General features: G+C 45.7%; 1 protein-coding gene across 8 annotated transcripts in view; it reads left to right on the plus strand.

The window, feature by feature from the left end:
• Positions 1–10,926: 10,926 nt before the first annotated feature.
• Positions 10,927–20,276, plus strand: part of KIF13A (kinesin family member 13A) — a 234,687-nt gene continuing 225,337 nt past the window's right edge. For 4 of the 8 annotated variants that reach the window (XM_030928767.1, XM_030928768.1, XM_010352721.2 and 1 more), the window contains exons 1-2: positions 11,099–11,153; positions 11,410–11,500. In XM_030928767.1, the coding sequence (XP_030784627.1) occupies positions 11,099–11,153; positions 11,410–11,500 (146 nt within the window). Of the gene's footprint in view, positions 11,154–11,409; positions 11,501–20,276 lie in introns of all 8 variants that reach the window. The other 4 variants (XM_010352723.2, XM_010352715.2, XM_010352719.2 and 1 more) reach the window with 2 other exon arrangements.

Raw genomic sequence — 20,276 nt, forward strand, 5'->3', positions numbered from 1 at the left:
TTAGACATGGTTCCCATCTGGGAGGGAAACAGAAGGTAGGATCATAGGAGCAGGAGTCTGAATGATCTCATGCTTGGAGATCATGTGGAGATGCAGTCCGTATCTATTTTTCTGCCAAATGAAAGAAAATATCCTTTCTGAATGAACCACAGCAGTGGAGAAAGTGTGGTGGATCTGAGGAAGTCAACTACCAACTCCCACCACACACAGGACCTAAAAATACCAAATTCCCTCCTTTTCTCAGTGTCCCACCACCTGTGACTCTCTCCCTCCTCTCCCTCCTCCACGCTGCTGGTCACTGTCTCTCCCCTGTATGCTCATCCCATGTACTCAGTTGACCCAGCATTTTCTAAAGTCTGTCAATACTTTTTTTTTTTTTTTGAGACAGAGTCTTGCTCTGTCACCCAAGTTGGAGTGCGATGGCTCGAGCTCAGCTCACTGCAACCTCCGCTTCCTGGGTTCAAGCAATTCTCTTGCCTCAGCCTCCTAAGTAGCTGGGATTATAGGAACCCACCACCATGCCTGGCTAATTTTTTGTATTTTTAGTAGAGACGGGGTTTCACCATGTTGGTCAGGCTGGTCTCGAACACCTGACCTCAGGTGATCCATCCACCTCTGCCTCCCAAAGTGCTGGGATTACAGGCGTGAGCCACTGCGCCTGGCCAGACTGTCAACACTTCTGACTTCTCTGTTTCTTCTCTCTTTATCAGGTACCCCTTCTCCACCCCCAACAAATTCTGACTTTTAACGGAACCTGTATTCACTTAGAAGACAAGACAATGATAGCTAACCTCTGCTTGGTTGGCTATCATTGGGACATGGAACAAGGACATATGCAAAGGGGTCTGAGGTGGTCATTTTTCATTATGTATACAGAGAAAGACAACAAAACTCACATAGAGAGAGAGAAGAAGAGGAAATTAAATACACAGAATGGGATGAAAGACCACAGAGCTGAAAAGAAAGAAGGTAGTAACTTAAATTCCCAACTTTCTAGACCCTGGCTACAGCCCTTCATGAGATGTGGTAACTTTTCAAGTATGTGTTCTTCCAACGTATTTCTCTTTTCGCTTCAGCTAGTTTGAATTTGTCTGTGTCTTCCAACTCAGTGATACCTGATTAAGGCATTCTCTTTCTCTGCTTGGCAAACTACCCCTTCAACCTTCAAGATCCAGCTCGAATGACCTCTCCAAGGTGAAGTCTCCCTCAAGATGGGAATTGTCACTTCCCACCAAACTGGTTCACACAACTGTCAGAGTGTGTTCCACTTTAGATTGCATCTGGCTGTCCTCCCTTGCCGGGGAACCCCTTGAGGACTGAGAAAGTGCTGTTCCTGAATTCCCAGCAACTCTCACAGTATCTCAGATGCTGCCACGCAGTACACATTTGATAAAAGAATGGATTCGCTGGCAGATGGGTAGAGAGAGCTCTTCTACTTTCTACCCGTGATGTGTAGAACAAAAGCTAAAGTTCACTTGGTCCCCTGCACTCCTTAGGAGCAGCTGAGTTCTTACAATTTCCAATCGGAAGTCTTCACATATGGATAAATCCCTCAGGAAAGGCCTATGTTTCATTTTGGCCTTCTTCTTTCTTCTCACTTTGTTTTAGTTTTGGCTAGTTCCAAATGATTCCAAGCCTATACAACAGCCAGGGACAATCCCTCTCCCATCACAATGTGGGCTGGAGCCTAGTCAAGCTATTCCTAAATGCCAGGCCAGGCCTGGGCTACTTCAGAATCAGGCCAGCCCAGACCTCCAAACCTCTGCCTAAGGGAAGATTCTGGCATCTGTGCTTTAGCTGGTTCCAAATGATGGTCAGCCAGGTGTGGGATCCTGGAGAGGTTATCGTGCTTATGAGGCTGGCTTATGGGTCTGTGCATTGTTAGACACCACAGACCCTATTCTGATTGGCTGCCTGTCTTGCTCAGAAGAGGGCAAGGGAAGAGGGCTCTGCCAACCTGGGGCACAGATGGGTATCTCCATCAAGAGATGTGTCCTGAACCTTCTCTTCCTCACCATTGTCCCTGCTGTTATCCTGCTTCTGACCCTCCTCACTTCTAGCTTGGACACTCCATTCCCAAATAATTTTCAGTGTGTGATTTCTCTGGGGTCAACTCTTTTGTATACAATACTTGATTAGATTCCTAAAGCACAGCATTTCATTGTTTTCCTGCCCACGTGCTTAATTCCTGCTAGTCTCTGCTCTTCCACAGCTATTCATATTGAAATTCTATTGCCTGTAATCCCAGCGCTTTGGGAGGCCGAGGCTGGCAGATCACTTGAGGTTGGGAGTTCGAGACTAACCTGGCCAACATGGTGAAACCCTGTCTCTACTAAAAGTACAAAAATTAGCCGGGCGTGGTAGTGTGCGCCTGTAGTCCCAGTTACTCAGCAGGCTGAGGCAGGAGAATCGCTTGAACTTGGGAGGCGGAGGTTGCAGTGAGCTGAGATCACACCACTGCACTCTAGCCTGGGTGACAGAGTGAGACTCCACATTAAAAAATATATATATATATACACACACACACACACACACATATATATCCTTTCCTCAATAACAAGAGCTACAACAATACCAATAACAACTACCATTTGTTGAATATCTGTTACCTATGTGCCAGTCACCACACCAGGCATTCTACATACATTATCTCATTTAATCCTCACAAGAACCCTATAAAATGGGTACTATGATACCCATTTGACATGCAAGAGAACCAAAGGCTTGCATGTCCAAGGTAAACACAAAAAGTAACTAACAGAGGCTGAGCTGGGTGCCATGGCTCATGTCTGTAATCCCAGCACGTTGGAAGGGTGAGGTGGGTGGATTATTTGAGTTCAGGAGTTCAAGACCAGCCAACATGGCAAAACTCTGTCTCTACAAAAAAAATACAAAAATTAGATGGGTGTAGTGGCACGCACCTGTAGTCTCAGGTACTCGGGAGGCTGAAGTGGGAAGATCACTTGAGCCTGGGAGGTTGAGGTTGCAGTGAGCCGAGACTGTGCCAGGGCCCTCCAGTCTAGGCAACAGAGTGAGACCCTTCTTTGAAAAAAAAAAAAAAAAAAGTTACAGAGGCTGGAAAACAAACCACAGTTTGGGTCTGACATCAAAGTCTGCTTTTCCTACTCTGCTACTCTGAGTCCAGTTTCCTTTACCCCTTACTTTTTTTTTTTTTTTTTTTAGACAGAGTCTCACTCTGTTGCCCAGGCTTGAATGCAGTGGTATAATCTCAGCTCACTGCAACCTCTGCCTCCTGGGTTCAAGCAATTCTCCTGCCTCAGCCTCCCGTGTAGCTGAGACTACAGGTGTGCGCCACCACACCTGGCTAATTTTTGTATTTTTAGTAGAGACAGAGTTTCACCATGTTGGCCAGGCTGGTCTTGAACTCCTGACCTCAGGTGATCCACCCACCTTGACTTCCCAATGTGCTGGGATTACAGGCATGAGCCACCATGCCTGGCCTACCCCTCACTTCTGTCAAAAGAATTATCATCTTTTCTATCTCCCATTAATTTTGTAACTCTTTTGTGGAGACTACATATTGCATTGAACTGTAAAGCATAATATTAACTCAGTATTGTTTATATAGCTTACATTTTTTGTGCCAGAAATATAGAGATGAGTCAAGGCAAATCCATTATCACCCTTAGAAAAACCACTCACATGCACATTCCAATTATGTAGGTCGGCAGCTTTATTTCAGAAAACACATCTGAAGCAGTCACACTGTAGAAGTGAGAGCTGTGGTTTTTGAAGACCTGCATTTAAATCCCAAGGCCATCACTTCCCAGGTATGTGACCTTGGGCAAGTTGCTTAAATTGTCTCTTTACTTTTCACCGGTCAGTTATAATGAAGGATGACAACAATAGTTTGTGTCTCATAGGGTTATTGTGAGGATTAAATAATGCAACTATGCTTGGTAAGTAGTCAGTGTTTAATAAATGTTATCTACTGTTAACTGTTGTGAAATATAAATGCTCTTGTGATAAATGGTTTGGAGTTCCCCCCCGGGGGAGAATTCTTTTTCCCTGTTCCATTGCTGCTTGGCTTGACTGTGTGACCTGCTTTGTCCAGTGAAAATTAAGAAGGGATGTGTACCATTTCTTTTTCTTTCTTTCTTTTTTTGAGACAGAGTCTTGCTGTGTTGTCCAAGCTGGAGTGCAGTGGCATGATCTCAGCTCACTGCAACAGCCACTTCCCGGGTTCAAGCAATTCTCCTGCCTCAGCCTCCCAAATACCTGGGATCACAGGCATCTGCTACCACGCTTGGCTAATTTTTTGTATTTTTAGTAGAGATGAGGTTTCACCATGTTAGCCAGGCTGGTCTCAAAGTCCTGATCTGCCCGCCTCGGCCTCCCAAAGTACTGGTATTACAGGCGTGAGCCACTGTGCCCAGCCAATGTGTACCATTTCTGAGCAAAACTTGAGGAACTATTGTGTGGTCTGCCACCTTCTCCTTTCCTTCTGTTACAAAACCAGCGTTGTCTCAGCTAGGGGCTGTTTCGTCAGCCTAGGACTCAGAAAGAAAATGATAGAAGCAAAACCACAAGCAGGCTGTGATGGACAAGTCATGCGTGTAGGGCATAAAGCTTTCTGTAAGCCACTGAGATTCAAGAGTTGTTGGTCACCATAACTTAGCCTAGGCTGACTCATGGTTGTTAAACTAGGTTTATAGAAAGCCTCTTATTTAAAAGTATTTGCCTGTTCTATGATTATTCTTTGATTATCTGCAGACTTAAGACATTAGCAATTTTTAGATCAGCCTGGCAGGCTGATCTGCTACTTCTGACTGAAATAGCTTTGGAACTTAGTCTTACATCTGAAATGGGATGATTCCAGAGTCCTTGGGATGTTTGTTATCTATCAGTTGTCTGCCAGTTCCTCAGAACTCATGGTGTTTCCGGTTTCTAAAGTAAAGCTATGCTAACAAGCTCTTCCTGACAAAGGAGCATAGACCAGGGCCCTCTTAGTGACTAGTACGCATGGCTGTATTCACTGGCATATGGAGGTCTGTGGGCATTGTAGGGATGGCTGACGGCTGGGCCAGAGTGCTCTGTCAAGGAAGCCTCACTGGTCTTTCCATACCTCAGCCCCAGTCCAGGGCCTCTAGCCAGGCTGGGCCAGCCTTCTGATGGGCCTCTACCTATATGCAGTGGGCCCACACTCTGAGCTTCTTCTCCTTGCTGACTCCAGAATGGGACATTGTCTGTCCAGCATCCCAAACTTTCCTGTCGTCATGATAGAAAAGTCCTTGCATCCCTCCCGAGTAGCTGGGACTACAGGCACACACCACTAGACTGTTGTTTTAAGACACTAAATTTTGGTGGGATTTACTACAACAGTAACCAAAACAGCTCTAGGGGAACGGAAACAGTTCTAGGGGAACGGAAGTCTTCAGAAGGATGTGAAAGCCAGTCTCAAGTATCTGAGGGGCTTCAGGTATAGCAGGAGTTAGATTTGGAGGCTGGGCATGGTGGCTCACGCCTGTAATCCCAGCACTTTGGGAGGCTGAGGCAGGTGGATCACTTGAGGTCAGGAGTTTGAGACCAGCCTGGCCAACATGGCGAAACCCCTTCCCTACTAAAAATACAAAAAATTAACCATGTGTGGTGGTGTGTACCTGTAATCTCAGTTACTCGGGAGGCTGAGGCAGGAGAATCACTTGAACCTGGGAGGCGGAGGTTGCAGTGAGCTGAGGTTGCGCCACTGCACTCCAGCCTGGGTGATACAGCAAGACTCTGTCTCAAAAAAAATTTGGCGTGGGAAGCACGAGGAGGCAGCACTTCTGTCACTGGGTGGAATGCCCAGGGATGCAAATCTGATTCTTCACCGAGGCCTTTCCTAGGCGAAGAACTTGACTGAATTCAGCTTCTCTTCAAATTTGAGCACTCTGTCACCAGAATTCAAGCACAGAATGGGTGGCCACTTTGGGGGCTGTTGTAAAAAGGTCCACAGGACTCCCAAAGGTACCTTCCAACTCTAAAAAGGCATAATTCCTAATGATGTAAGGCTAAACTGATTTGAAAAAGAAATGTTTAGTAAACACTTTTTTTTTTTTTTGAGAGAGTCTTAGTCTGTCACCCAGGCTGGAGTGAAGTGGCATGATCTTGGCTCACTGCAACCTCTTGTCTCCTGGGTTCAAACAATTCTTATACTTCAGCTTCCTAAGTAGCTGGGATTACAATCATGTGCCACCATGTCCAGATAATTTTTTTGTATTTTTAGTAGAGACAGAGATTCACTGGATTGGCCAGGCTGGTCTTGAACTCCTGGACTCAAGTGATCCGCCCACCTCAATCTCCCAAAATGCTGGGATTACAGGTATGGGCCACCATGCCCAGACTAGTAAACTCTTCATAGAAGAGGTGAGGACTAATCTGGTCTTTAAAGTAGGAAAGGGTCGGGAAAGCAGAAAGAAGAGTCATTCTGCAAAGAAGCATTGGGAACTGTTTTTTTTTTTTGAGATGGAGTCTTGCTCTGTCACCCAGGCTGGAGTGCAGTGGCCGGATCTCAGCTCACTGCAAGCTCCGCCTCCCGGGTTCACGCCATTCTCCTGCCCCAGCCTCCCAAGTAGCTGGCACTACAGGCACCTGCCACTGCGCCCGGCTAATTTTTTGTATTTTTAGTAGAGATAGGGTTTCACTGTGGTCTCGATCTCCTGACCTCGTGATCCGCCTGCCTTGGCTTCCCAAAGTGCTGGGGTTACAGGCGTGAGCCACCGTGCCCAGCCGGAAACTGTTTTTTTAACCTGTAACACCAAATGAATCATGTCCCTCTCACCTTAAGACCTATTCTCATCCATTCATGGTGTTATGGGCCATCATCCTCCCAATCCCTTTCTCAGTCACTTGCAATCCTTCACCTCCCTCAATCCTCACATCCCATTGGTTGCTAAATTGTTCCACTTTTCTCCCTGCAGTAAGTTCTGCATCTGTTCCTTCTGCTCCATTTGTGCTATCATTGGCTTTGTTCACGCTATCATCATCACCTCTCATTTGGATGACTACAATAGCCCTCTGGATGGATACAGTGTTGCCAAATTAATTACCCTGAATCAATGCTCTGAATATGTCAATCCCTGGCTCCAAATTCAAATGCTTCATTCAGTTTCTATTGCCTTTGCAATAAACATGAAATTTCTCAGGCACTCAAGGCTTTCATAATCTGGCAAAGAATGAGGGAGAAGGAGAAAATGAGACAGAGAGGAGATTGATTAAATTTTGTATAACCTACCTTCCTTCCTTCCTTCCTTCCTTCCTTCCTTCCTTCCTTCCTTCCTTCCTTCCTTCCTTCCTCCCTTCCTTCCTTCCCTCCCTCCTCCCTTTTCTTTCCTTCTTCCTTCCTCTCTTTCTTTCTTTTTTTGAGACTGAGTCTACCCTGTTGCCCAGGCTGGAGTGCAGTGGTACAATCATGGCTCACTGCAGCCTTGACCTAGGCTTTCTAGCAATCCCCCTGCTTCAGCCTCCCAAGTAGCTGGAACCACAGGCACATGCCATCACGCCTGGCTAATTTTTTATTTTTTTTAGAGATAGAGTCTCCCTATGTTGCCCAGGCTGGTCTCAAACTCCTGGGTTCAAGTGATCCTCCCACCTTGGCCTCCCAAAGTGCTGAGACTTCAGGCATAAGCCACTGCACCTGGCCTCTGTATTAGTTTCTTAAGACTGCTGTAACAAATGACCATGAACTGGGTGGCATAAGACAACAGAAATTTAGTGTCTCACAGTTCTGGTGGCTAGAAGTCTCAAATCAAGGTGTCAGCAGAGCCATGTTTCCTCTGGAGGCTTCCGTTCCTCTTCCTAGCTTCTGCTGGCTCCTGGCAAACCTTGGCTTGTGGCTGTAACACTCCAATCTCCGCCTCTGTCTTCACATGGTCTTCCTCCCTGTGTATCCAAATCCCCCTCTCCTTTCTCTAATAAAGACACTAGTCAGGCCAGGCGCGGTGGCTCATACCTGTAATCCCAACACTTTGGGAGGCCGAGGTGGGTGGATCACCTGAGGTCAGAAGTTCGAGAGCAGCCTGGGCAACATGGCAAAACCCTATCTCTACTAAAAATACAAACATTAGCTAGGCATGATGGCACATGCCTGTAGTCCCAACTACTTGGGAGGCTGAGGCAGGAGAATTGCTTGAACCTGGAAGTGGAGGTTGTAGTCAGTTGAGATCATGCCACTGAACTCCAGCCTGGGTGACAGAGCAAGACTCTGTCTCAAAAAAAAAAAAAAAAAAAAAAAAAAAAAAAAAAAAGACACTAGTCATTGGATTTAGGGTCCATCCTAACCCAGTATGGCCTCATCCTAACTTAATTATTTCTCCCAAGACCCTGTTTCCAAATAAGGTCACATTCACAGGTACTGGAGGTTATGGCTTGTACATACCTTTTTGGGAGATACAAATTCAACCCTCTACAATTCCCATTGACAGAAACTGCCAGAGCAATGGCTTAGCATAGGGATGGCATCTTGCTTGTGAAAAGGTCCTGGATAAAGTGAAGAATTTCAGGAATGGTGGGAGGTAATATTAAATAGGGTAGGCCAGAGTGGTTTTTTGTTTGTTTACTTGTTTGTTTTTGAGACGGAGTTTGGCTCTTGTTGCCCAGGCTGGAATGCAATGGCACAATCTCAGCCCACCACAACCTCTGCCTCCTGGGTTCAAGTGATTCTCCTGCCTCAGCCTCCCTAGTAGCCGGGATTACAGGCATGTGCCACCATGCCTGGCTAATTTTGTATTTTTAGTAGAGACAGGGTTTCTCCATGTTGGTCAGGCGGGTCTGGGACTCCCGACGTCAGGTGATCTGCCCACTTCGGCCTCCCAAAGTGCTGGGATTACAGGCATGAGCCACTGCGCCCAGCCTGAGAGTTTTTTGAACAACAGACTAGCATGCATGATTAACGGATAAAGTTTTAATTTTGTGAAAAATCAGTCTGGAAGCTGGACTTAGGAGTGATTAGAGGAAGGCAAAGCTAGGAAGGTTAAGAAGATGTCTCAGTAGCCCAAAAGTGAAGAGGTACGCACAGACCTAGATTCTTAGTCCCAGAGGGCAGGAAATTTCACCTCTTTCTGAGCAGCAGCCGAAAGTCTGTAGGCAAAAGCCTGCAACAGTGTTTGTAACATAGTAGGGCGCTCAGAACACATTTGTTGAACAAGTGAATGGACAGGCAAAGTGAGATTGCAGCAGTAGGAATGGAGAGGAGGAAAGATGAAACAGGCCCTTCAGAGGTGGACTGAGATGGCTGGCTCTACAATAAGGTGGGGCTGAAGTAGTTATCCTCCAGTGTACACAGGGGACTGGTTCCAGGATCATCCAAAACCATTCACACTCAAATCTGACGATCAGCTCTGCAGAACCCACAAATAGGAAAAGTTGGATCTCCCATTTGTAACCTGCCAAATACTGTCTTTTCTTGTTTCTTTTTCTTTTTTTTTTTTTTGAGACAGGGTCTTGCTTTCTTGCCTAGGCTGGAGTGCAGTGGTGTGAATATGGCTCACGGCAGCCTCAAACTTCCAGGCTCAAGTGATCCTCCCACCTCAGCCGCTCCAGTAACTGAGACTACAGGCACGTGCCGCCATGCCCGGCTATTTTATAAAAATTTTTTTTGGCGAGATGGGGTTTCTTTACATTGCCCAGGCTGGTCTTGAACTCCTGGCCTCAAGCTGGCCTCAAGTGATCCTCCCGCCTCAGCCTCCCAAAGTGTTGGGATTACAGGTGTAAGCCACTGTGCCAGAGCACGAATATTGTATTTTCAATTAGACTTTGGTTGAAAAAAAGCCACGTGTAAATGGACTCGTGCAGTTCAAACCCGTGTTGTTTGAGAGTCAAGGGTAGCGTCTTAACATCAGGCCCATAGCTTGGCACCTGGTGGAGGCGGACGAGGCCTCTCCTAGCACTTGCCCCACACTTTCTAGCATAATAGGTCTCCACGCCCTCTCTTCCACCTTAACGTGTGCTTCTGCATCATGCTATGCATGTTTCTGTGTGTCCTCAACAGCACCCTGCACACAGTAAAACCTCAGTACATCTTCCAGTAAGTGGATTTCTAGATTTAAGCAAAATCGAAAGATTCCTGGATCTAAACTCTGGATTTTTGACTTCTGTACGCTTCAAAATGCCTGGCACTCGGTGAGTGCATCTTAAGCACTTGTTGAACCAAACAGAATAAATCAGATTCGCCCAGTTCCGCCCTGGCAGCGCGGTCTGCATTTGGCAGGATGACAGAAACCATTGCTATTAAATTCTTATGTAAGAGTTAATGACCCTTCCAGCCCACTTGACATCCCTCCCACGACAAGAGAGGCCGGGAAGGGAAAAGAGCACTATTTACAAACATACAGTTTCGGTGGTGGATTCACAGATTCATTTCTAGTCTCGGTTCACCACAGAGATCTTAAAATACCGCTGCAGGCTCCGTGTGGGACAGAGGGGGCGGCGTGCCGGGGCTCGTAGGGGAAGGCCTGCCCACCCAGCGCGGCGGGCCGTGGTCCTGGCTGCCGTCCTGGGGCTCCGGGTGGCAGCGGCCCCAGAAGGCGGCTCGAGTTCACGGTGTCCGGGGGGGCCCCGCGGGCGCCGGTGCAGGCTTGGCCTGGGAGGTCCCCTGGGGAAACAATGCGTTCCGCCCCGGACTGCAGCCTCCCCTAAGCGCCGCGCCGCTCGCCGCTCCCCTCACTGCCGTCCCGCCGCTCCAGGGGGCGCCGCGCGTGGCCGTGTCCGGCCTCTCCCGAGCCCCGGCGGGTGGCGGGAGCGGAACATGGCGGCGCGGGGCCCCGTGCAGCCGCGAGGGGCCGCGGCACTGCGGTCTGCGCCGGGGCGGCGCGGCTAGAGCTGCGCCTGGGCCCGGCGGTGAGGCCTCCTCCCCGCCCGCCGCCGCCGCCGCCGCGCCCCGCCCCGCCCCGCGCGCCTGCCCCTCCCCGGGCCGCGGCCGTGCCCCGCGTCGCGCTCCCCCGGGATGGCCCGCGCGCCTCGGCGCTGCCTCTCGGAGCTCAAGGCGGAGCGGCGGCAGCCGCGCTCGGGGGGCGCGCGGCTGCAGCGGCGGCGGCGCCGCGCGTGAGGGGCCTCCTCAGGCCGAGCGGGCGCGGCTAGCGGCCGGGCTAGCACAGCCAACATGTCGGATACCAAGGTAAAAGTTGCCGTCCGGGTCCGGCCCATGAACCGACGAGGTGAGGAGCTTTTCGCTGTTTTTTATTTCTGCTCGGGCTGAGGGCGGGGGCAACTTTGGAAACTGCGGGGCCGGGACTGCGAGAGCGCGGCCGGGGCGGAGGCGGCGTCCGCGCTGGCGGTGGTGCCCGGGGCGCCGTCTTCAGGCTCGGCAGCCTCCAGGGACCGAGCCCCGCGCGGCGCGGCTGGAGGGCGGGCGGGCGGGCTGGAGGCGCGGATGCTGGACTTTGCAACGTCCCTTTCTCTCTGTGCTTTCAGAACTGGAACTGAACACCAAGTGCGTGGTGGAGATGGAAGGGAATCAAACGGTCCTGCACCCTCCTCCTGCTAACACCAAACAGGGAGAAAGGTAAAGCGGGTTCCGAGAGGGCGGCTGGGAGGATCCAGCCTCGCGGGGTCCTGCAAGTTTGAGCCAGGAAAATGGGAGTGCTCTTTCCTATTGTTAGGAGGACGGCTTCAAGTTTGTCGCCCGCTCCTGTTTGAAGCTGTTGCAAGTCCAAGTTCCTCTCCTCCCTCGCCCCCCTTCCCCTCCATCTAGAGCGGCGGCAGGCAGGGCACCCTGGCCACAGCCAGCACCAGTCAGCTGAGTCCGGGAGGGCTGCGAGGCACCCGGGAGGGAGAGGGCCGGATGGGACCCTATAGGTGAATCGCCCAGCCGCCACATTTTACAGACAGGAAAACTGAGGCCCGAGGCCGGCAGGTGACCAGCCCACGTCCTCATTGTTCGTGGAACCCAGTGCCCGGGATTCTTTTCGTCACTGCAGCGTTTGTTTCCTTTGGCAGAATTGTTTAGGGATAGTGTGTGTAAAATGGGAGGAAAAAATAGAGCAAGAGTCTTGTACGATGCAGACTCAGGCTGGGCTAGTTAACACCTATTTTAGTAGTTGTTGCTGAGTTGAGATAATCCCTCAATGTAATGCGCGAATTTTGATTTTCAAAGAAACAAAAGTAGGGCCCTGAACTGTATAGACACTGAGGGATGTTTAAAAAGGGGCTGTATTTACTAGATGGCAACATATTTGCATTTGAAAAGTGGTAACTGTTGGATCCTTATTATGTTCCATGCAGCAGTATGGGATAATGCCCCAAAATAATTTGAATATTTGGCATTTTTCTAGTAAGCCTCTGAGAAGAAATCGGTTGGAATTCATTCAATATAATAATGCAGTAGGTTGTGAATATATACGTGTGAAAAAACGGGATAGTTTACAAAATTAATTTTCATTGGAAATGAATATGAGTTTTTGTTTCCAAGAATCACCTGTTGATCAATGGAATACAATTTAGTGAATTTCGTTCTTCAGAGATTTTCACTGAAGAGAGACTCTGAAGCAGGGTTTGTTACATTATTGCTTAGAGAAGCGATGCCTCCATTCTATAATGTGTGGTGTTCAAGCTCAGTTTTGCCGAATTTGGGGAAAGAAATCATGAGGAGATAAGATTGGAGCTTCTTTGCTTTTCGTGTTGAGCATAGCAGTTTTTACTCAGTTTGCAAACATTCTGCTACCTTTAGCAGATTCTGGTGGTGATACTAAATAGCTAAGCTATATTTAAAATGTTGTGTTTAACACTGGATGTAGTGTTTATTGTACATTGTACTGAATGTTGTTTAGTAATGGATGTATTTTTAGATGCATTTATAGCAGTGTAGAGAGTATAGTATATTTCATGGTGATAGTAAGTCAACTCATTGAGTACATTAAATATTTACGGATTAAATTAGATGCCCAAATCACCAACGAATGTACCGTCCCAGCCCCCCGCAAACTGGATATCGTTATATTGTTTTGGGAAAAAATTCTATTGGGTCAGATTCCTGAAAGCAGTCTGGGGGAACAGGTAGAATATTTTTTAGCTCCTGTTGTGTAGCTGCTGCTTGTTTTCCTTGCTGGCTTGGCACCTGCTCCTTGTCACTCTTAACCATAAGGAGTGCGACTGTTAGCTACTGTTTAATGACATGAAGTGTTGTCATTTGTGAAGAGAAACAGATTTGATTTTGTGGAATTTGGATACAATCTGTAACTGTGGACAGTTGGTTCCAAATGCTAAGTAATCAGTTGATCATTTTTCGGGCTGAACCACGTTAGTTACTAATCAGGATCTTTTAGGTAAAGATTTGAGGGGTGATTTTGGGATCTATTCATCTGCTTACTTACTGTGATAGTCCCTTATCTGGAGTTATAAAAATAGCATTGAAATATGGGTACTCTCGTGTTTTGTCCTTCTGACAGATCTAATTCTTTGAGTAGCAGATGAGCTTTCCATGGGATTCTGTCTGAGTACCGGTCATTTTGTTTACAGACAAACTGAGGAGTCAACACAACAGTGCTCCTTGTACATTAGGATTACTGTCTTTGCACAGATGAAGACACCAAATGCATTTTTATTTTCATTATGCAGCTTGGTTTCATATTTCTCCACAGACTTTTCCCTTAAATTAACAGTGCATTTAAAAATAGAAACAGTTCCTCCCTTGGGTTCTGCGTTGATTAATTGCAGCAATGCTTCATGCTATGTTTGCAATTCATTTCTGTCATTGGTTTTTAGATAGTGCTCAGGGCCGGGCAAAGGTGAAGAGTAGAATACTGAGAATGTTATTATTTTTCATACCTATAAGTCCAAGGTTTGAAGTGTAAGAGGTCTTTAAATGCATATTGGCAAACCTGTGTGAAATTGAGAAGTACTGTTTTTCTGAAAGTTGCAAGAAATTACCAATGAATTAACCATGGATAGAAATTCAAGGTTAGTGGGTGAAAGTTTTCAGTCTTACCAGTAAAAGCAAGTGAGAGTGCACTGATGTCCAGGGAAAACAAACAAACAAACAAACAAACAGGTGGGGTCAACTTTCATGATTTCCCCATTTACAGAACCAAAGCCAACACTGTGTAGCTAGGACTAAAAGATCAGAGGATCTCTGAGGTTAAAGATGTTTGTTTTGTTGCTGAAATTCTAGTATTGTAATACATTGCATAGGTCCAGGTTAGTAGTTGCTATGTATACTGATCACCATTCTGAAACATTAAGACATACGGATTTGTTTCTTAAAATACCATTGCATTGCTCTCCAGGAGACATGAAGTTCAGATCATTTCAATACCATGCTCAGCGTAGGGGATTCTAAGATACTTGTGGATCTAGTACCTACACCAGAGTCACTCACCTTGGCAAGATAGGTGAGAGAGAGGAAAAAAATAGTTAAAATACAACGTGGTAAATTACACTGGTGTATACTTTTGCCATTTCCTGAACCACATAATTTCGAAATTCTCTGTTTCCTCTTCTTTCTCTCCCTTGAGGCTGTGAACTCCCTGAAGGCAGGTACCTTGCCCTACTTCTCTTTATGCCTCATGCTCTCGCATACTTAGCAAGGGCTTAGCAAATGTGGTGGGAACATTGAAGAGGGGCTGTGGATGCTACCCAAGGTCCTGGCAACTTGCCAAGACAGGTGGTGTTTGTGTGGTCTTAATGGATGCTGAGAGTACAGGTTCACTTTTACAAGATGAAGAGAGAGTCCTTTGCCAAGGAAAGTGAAAGCATACAGCATACCTGCCACACGTTGCTTCTGGGTGATTGTACGTGTGTGAGTGAGGGTGTGGAGTACGATTCAGAAGCAAGGCAGTTCTGGACTGGGTGAGGTGGCTCACACCTGTAATCCCAGCACTTTGGGAGGCTAGGGTGGGTGGATCACTTGAGGCCAGGAGTTTGAGACGACCCTGGCCAACATGGTGAAACCCCGTCTCTCCTAAAAATATGAAAATTAGCCGAGTGTGATGGAGCATACCTGTAATCCCAGCTGCCTGGGAGCCTAAGGCGGGAGAATTGCCTGAACCTTGGAGGTGGAGGTTGCCATGAGCCGAGATCGTGCTACTGCACTCTCACCTGGGCAACTGAGTGAGACTGCATCTCAAAAAACAAAACAAAACAAAATAGCAAGACAGTTCTGGGGGTGGGGTGGGTGTGGGTGAAGGGATGGAGTAGGATGAAGGGAACAATGGAATGAGAATCCCTAACTTGCTATAAAGGGTGACATACACAGTGAAACTTCTTCCTCTTCACCCCTGCTGTCATCCCTACTTTGCCCATTTCTTCACCTCTCTGAAAATGGGTAGCCACTGTCATTTAGTTCTCATGCCTTTTTTCCAGATATATATGTGCCTTTTTAATACACACAACTATGTACACAAATAAGTATCTTATTTATATATATTTTAAGCAGTATCTTTGGTATCTTTCTTTTTTTTTTTTTAAGACGGAGTCTTGCACTGTTGTCTGGACTGGAGTGCAGTGGTGCAATCTCAGCTCACTGCAACCTCTGCCTCCCAGGTTCAAGCGATTCTCCTGCCTCAGCCTCCCAAGCAGCTGGGATTACAGGTGTGTACCACCAGACCCAGCCAATTTTTTTTGTATTTTTAGTAGAGACGGGGTTTCACTATGTTGGCCAGGTTGGTCTCAAACTCCTGACCTCGTGATCCGCCTGCCTGGGCCTCCCAAAGTGCTGGGATTATAGGCGTGAACCACTGCACCTGGCCCCCTTTGGAATCTTTCAATACCGGCATATTAAGACTTACTCATTCTTTTTTACATTCAGTGTGAATGGTAGTGGTGGTTTTTTAAAATATAGGTGGTTGGCTTATGGGTCTGATCCCCGTGACTTTTAGGAAGTGATGCTATGCTGTGAAAAGAATATAGTGGAACTTGCTTTCTACAGAAGTTTTGTTCTTAATTATTTTATGTAAGTGAATTGTAAGGTGAGACTCCAAAATAAAGTATGTAATAACCTACTGCGTAAAAATAAAATATTGGGCTAAATATGGGCTCTCAGTAGAAGAGCATGAAAGTTTTTAGCTTCCTGTTCATATTTTCTGTATGGCAGGATGAACAATACACCTTGCAGATCGTGTGAGGGAGGGTCAGTGGAAGAAAGCTTCCTCTTAATCAACTTTGTATGTATTTTCTAGTTTATTCACCAGTGGTATCCCTATCTGAACATCTGAAATCCAAAATGCTCCAGATACCTGGGGGCCAGGCGCAGTGGCTCACACCTGTAATCCCAGCACTTTGGGAGGCCAAGGCAGGCAGATCCCCTGAGGTCAGGAGTTTGAGACCAGCCTGGCCAACATGGTGAAACCCTGTCTCTACTAAAAAAACAGAAAAGTTAGCTGGGTGTGGTGGTACACACCTGTAATCCCAGCTACTTGGGAGGCTAAGGCAGGAGAACTGCTTGAACCCGGGAGGTGGAGGTTGCGGTGAGCCGAGATCGAGCTGTTGCACTCCAGCCTGAGCAGCAACAGGAGCAAAACTCTGTCTCAAAAAAAAGAAAAAAAAGAAAAAAAGAAAAAAAAAAAGCTCAATTGGTAGGTATATAATGCATATATTCCAATTTCAAGAAAAATTCAAAATCCAAAACACTTCTGGTCCCAAGCATTTTGGATAAGGGCTATTCAGTCTGTAAATGTTGCAAGTTTTTATTTCTAAGCTGGCTTTCTCTGCCATTCTGAAGGCTTCTAGGGTGGTTCCTTGGCTCCTGTGTCTTTGTAGACCAGAAATTTAAATATTAGTGAAAGTCATACATAATTAGAAAGATAAGTCACCTAAGAAGCAGTAATACTCCACATTATCAAATCACCTGTGGTACTTCGAATTATGTTTTCTGTGTTGTTATTCTTATCTCTGTCCATATTACAGAGTTAATTGTAAGAAAGCAAAGAATAAGGCCGGTGCGATGACTCACCACTGTAATCCCAGCACTTTGGGGGGCTGAGGAAGGCAGATCACAAGGTCAGGAGATGGAGATCATCCTGGCCAACATAGTGAAACCCCATCTCTACTAAAATACAAAAAATTAGCCTGGTGTGTTGGCATGTGCCTGTAGTCCCAGCTACTTGGGAGGCTGAAGCAGGGGAATGCTTGAACCTGGGAGGCGGAGGTTGCAGTGAGCCAAGATTGCGCCAGTGCACTCCAGCCTGGTGACAGAGCAAGACTCCGTATCAAAAAAAATAAAAATTAAAAAAAATTTAGGTTTCACTAATATAGGAGTGACCATTCTTCAGGCATGACATGAGTGGGAGTTTAAGGAGTGTTATAATGGACTATTTTCGTTAGCTATTAACATTTTCAATTTGTTTTAAAATAAAGGTACATGAAATCTTACTTTAAAAAACAAGACATTAGAGCTGGGCATAGTGGCTCATGCCTATAATCCCAGCACTTTGGGAGTCCAAAGTGGGCAAGTTGTCTGAGCTCAGGAGTCCAAGACCAGCCTGGGCAACATGGTGAAGCCCTGTCTGTACAAAAAAAATACAAAAAGTAGCTGGGCATGCACCTGTAGTCCCAGCTACTTGGGAGGCTGACGTGGGAGTATCGCTTGAGCCTGTGAGGTCGAGGCTGCAGGGAGCTGAGATCACACCACTGCGCTCTAGCCTGGGTTACAAAGTAAGACCCTGACTCAAAAAAACAAAAACAGAAACCAAAACAAAACAAAAATGAAAGTGTTGGGAATGATAGTAAGAAGTGTTAAGAAAAATAAACAGGCCAGGTGCGGTGGTGGCTCACGCCTGTAATCCCAGCACCTTGGGAGGCCGAAGCGGGTGGATCACTAGGTCAAGAGATTGAGACCATCCTGGCCAACATGGTGAAACCTTGTCTCTACTGAAAATACAAAAGTTAACGGGGCGTGGTGGTGGGCGCCTGTAGTCCCAGCTATTCCGGAGGCTGAGGCAGGAGTATCACTTGAACCCGGGAGGCATAGGTGGCAGTGAGCCGAGATCATGTCACTGCACTCCAGCCTGGCGACATAGGGAGACTCCGTCTCAAAAAAATAAAAAAAAAAAAGAAAAAGAAAAGAAAAAAGAAAAAGAAACAAAACTAAAAGTAATTATAATGCAGTATAGTTTAGAGTTGTTAGTTAATATTATTTTGTTGACAGTCAATAGTTAAAAATACATTTTAAATTATGAACCTGTATATATTTCAAAGTTTCATGAAAAAATACTCTTAACTGTATGTTATGTTTTTCCGTCCCCTTCTGTTAGAATTCATTAAAAAAATGATGGCTATGTCTTACTGAATTATTTCTCAACTAACTAATGAGTCACAAACTTATATTTTGAAAACCATAGGTTTAGTGAGTAAGAACTTGGGCCCTGGGTTTTGGTTTTTTTTTTTTAAACCTGTGTACACAGGTTTAAAGTGTGAAGTAGTTATATAATTTATAAAGGCTGTGTTTAAACAAAAAAAAGGTCCCCCTCTTCATTTCTTTCCCCAGAGGCAACCGCTTTTAGTGGTTTTAGTTCATTGTTTTGGAATTTCCCGCCATATTTCTGAATAACATTCTGGTAGTGCTAGTTTTTTATTTGCTCTCTTTGTTCTCTTTCTCTGCTTTATTCTCACCTCACCCCCAAATTCTTCCCACCTGCTCCCTGTTTTCCCAAAATAGTAATTTTGGTTGGATCAATATTTAGTGTTGACATTATTTATATGACTATACCGAACATTGCTGACATTGAGCTATGAGTTGTTCAATGAACTCTTGTTCATTGAACTCTTGTTATACAAAACTTTTTGTTTTGCCTGGCGTTAATAATTGTTGCTTTTTTCCCTCTTTTTTTCTTTATTTTGCTTCTTTTTCTATGTACTTATTACGTCAACATCAAAACGCTCTGCTGCTTGCCTAAATCTTTTTTCAAGACTTTCAAATATATCAGGTACTCTTGGGAGTTCCTCCTCTTAGAGACATTTCTCCTTGGCCCTTCTTATGTGTTCTATTATGATCTGGTAGCCTTCTCAGCTTGGAGCAGTTGCCTCCCTGGGGTTTCCCGCACCATCGTTCAGGGGATTCCCTTGACCTTTCTTCTGTGTGGAATCTCCTATTTTTCTATTTTCTTTCCCTTCTTGGTTTCCTGCTTCCATTTTGTAGAGCACATTCTTCAGTAGTTTCCTAAGAAAGCATGATTGGAAGGTGAAGTTTTTTGAAACTGAAAAGTATCTTAATTCCACCTACTCACCTTATTGATAGTGTGGCTGTGTATCATATTCTACTTTAAAGACATTATTCCACTGTCTTTTTATCTTTCATTGCTTCTGTTGAGAAGTTATTTGGGTTTCTAATCCTTTGGGTGTGACCTAGTTTGTTCCCCTCTGGAATCTGTTAGAATTTTTTTTCCCTGTTTTTGTTAAATCACAATAGTGGGCCTTTTTGACCTGGAAACTCATATCTTTCAGTTCTGAAAAAAATATTATTGAATTAGTTCATTAATAAGACTTTCTCTTTGTATTCTCTGTTTTTTTCTGGAACACCTAATAGGACATGGGGTTTCCTGAACTGGTCTTCTGATGGTTTTATTTTTTCTTTTTACTTTTCACCTCTTGTCTTTTTGTCCTACCTTTTGAGAGATTTCCTACACTATATCTTACAAGCCTTATGTTAAATCCTTATGATTAATTTTTCTTTTCTGCTATCACATTTTTAATTTTCAAGAGCTCTTTTTTTGGCCTCCTTTTTTTTTTTAAGCATTTTATTCTTGTTTCTTTTGTGGTGTCTTCTCTGTCTATCTGAGGATGTTAATGATAATTTTCTCCATATAGTTTGCTTTTTCTTTTCTCCCTAAAGCACATGGTTTTGTTTGTTTGTTTTCGTGTATTTTATGTTAAGGACATTTCTCAGATATAACTGTATCTCAGCTAAACTCTGGGGTTTCTCCAGAGCAAGAACTAGACATGATTTATCGTTGTGTTCTCAGTGCTTAGATTCAAGAATGCCCCACACCGAAAGCATTTTGTAAATTCTCTTTGCAGTTACTATTATTATTAAAAGTTTTTGTCAAATCCCTTTTCTGTTGAACTTCTTTTTTTTTTTTTTTTTTCTTTGAGACGGAGTCTCGCTCTGTCACCCAAGCTGGAGTGCACTGGCCAGATCTCAGCTCACTGCAAGCTCCGCCTCCCGGGTTCACGCCATTCTCCTGCCTCAGCCTCCCGAGTAGCTGGGACTACAGGCGCCCGCCACCTCGCCCGGCTAGTTTTTTGTATTTTTTAGTAGAGACGGGGTTTCACCGTGTTAGCCAGGATGGTCTCGATCTCCTGACCTTGTGATCTGCCCGCCTCGGCCTCCCAAAGTGCTGGGATTACAG

This window comes from Rhinopithecus roxellana, chromosome 4 (assembly GCF_007565055.1).
Source record: "Rhinopithecus roxellana isolate Shanxi Qingling chromosome 4, ASM756505v1, whole genome shotgun sequence".
In the NCBI taxonomy this organism is placed as follows: Eukaryota; Metazoa; Chordata; class Mammalia; order Primates; family Cercopithecidae; genus Rhinopithecus; species Rhinopithecus roxellana.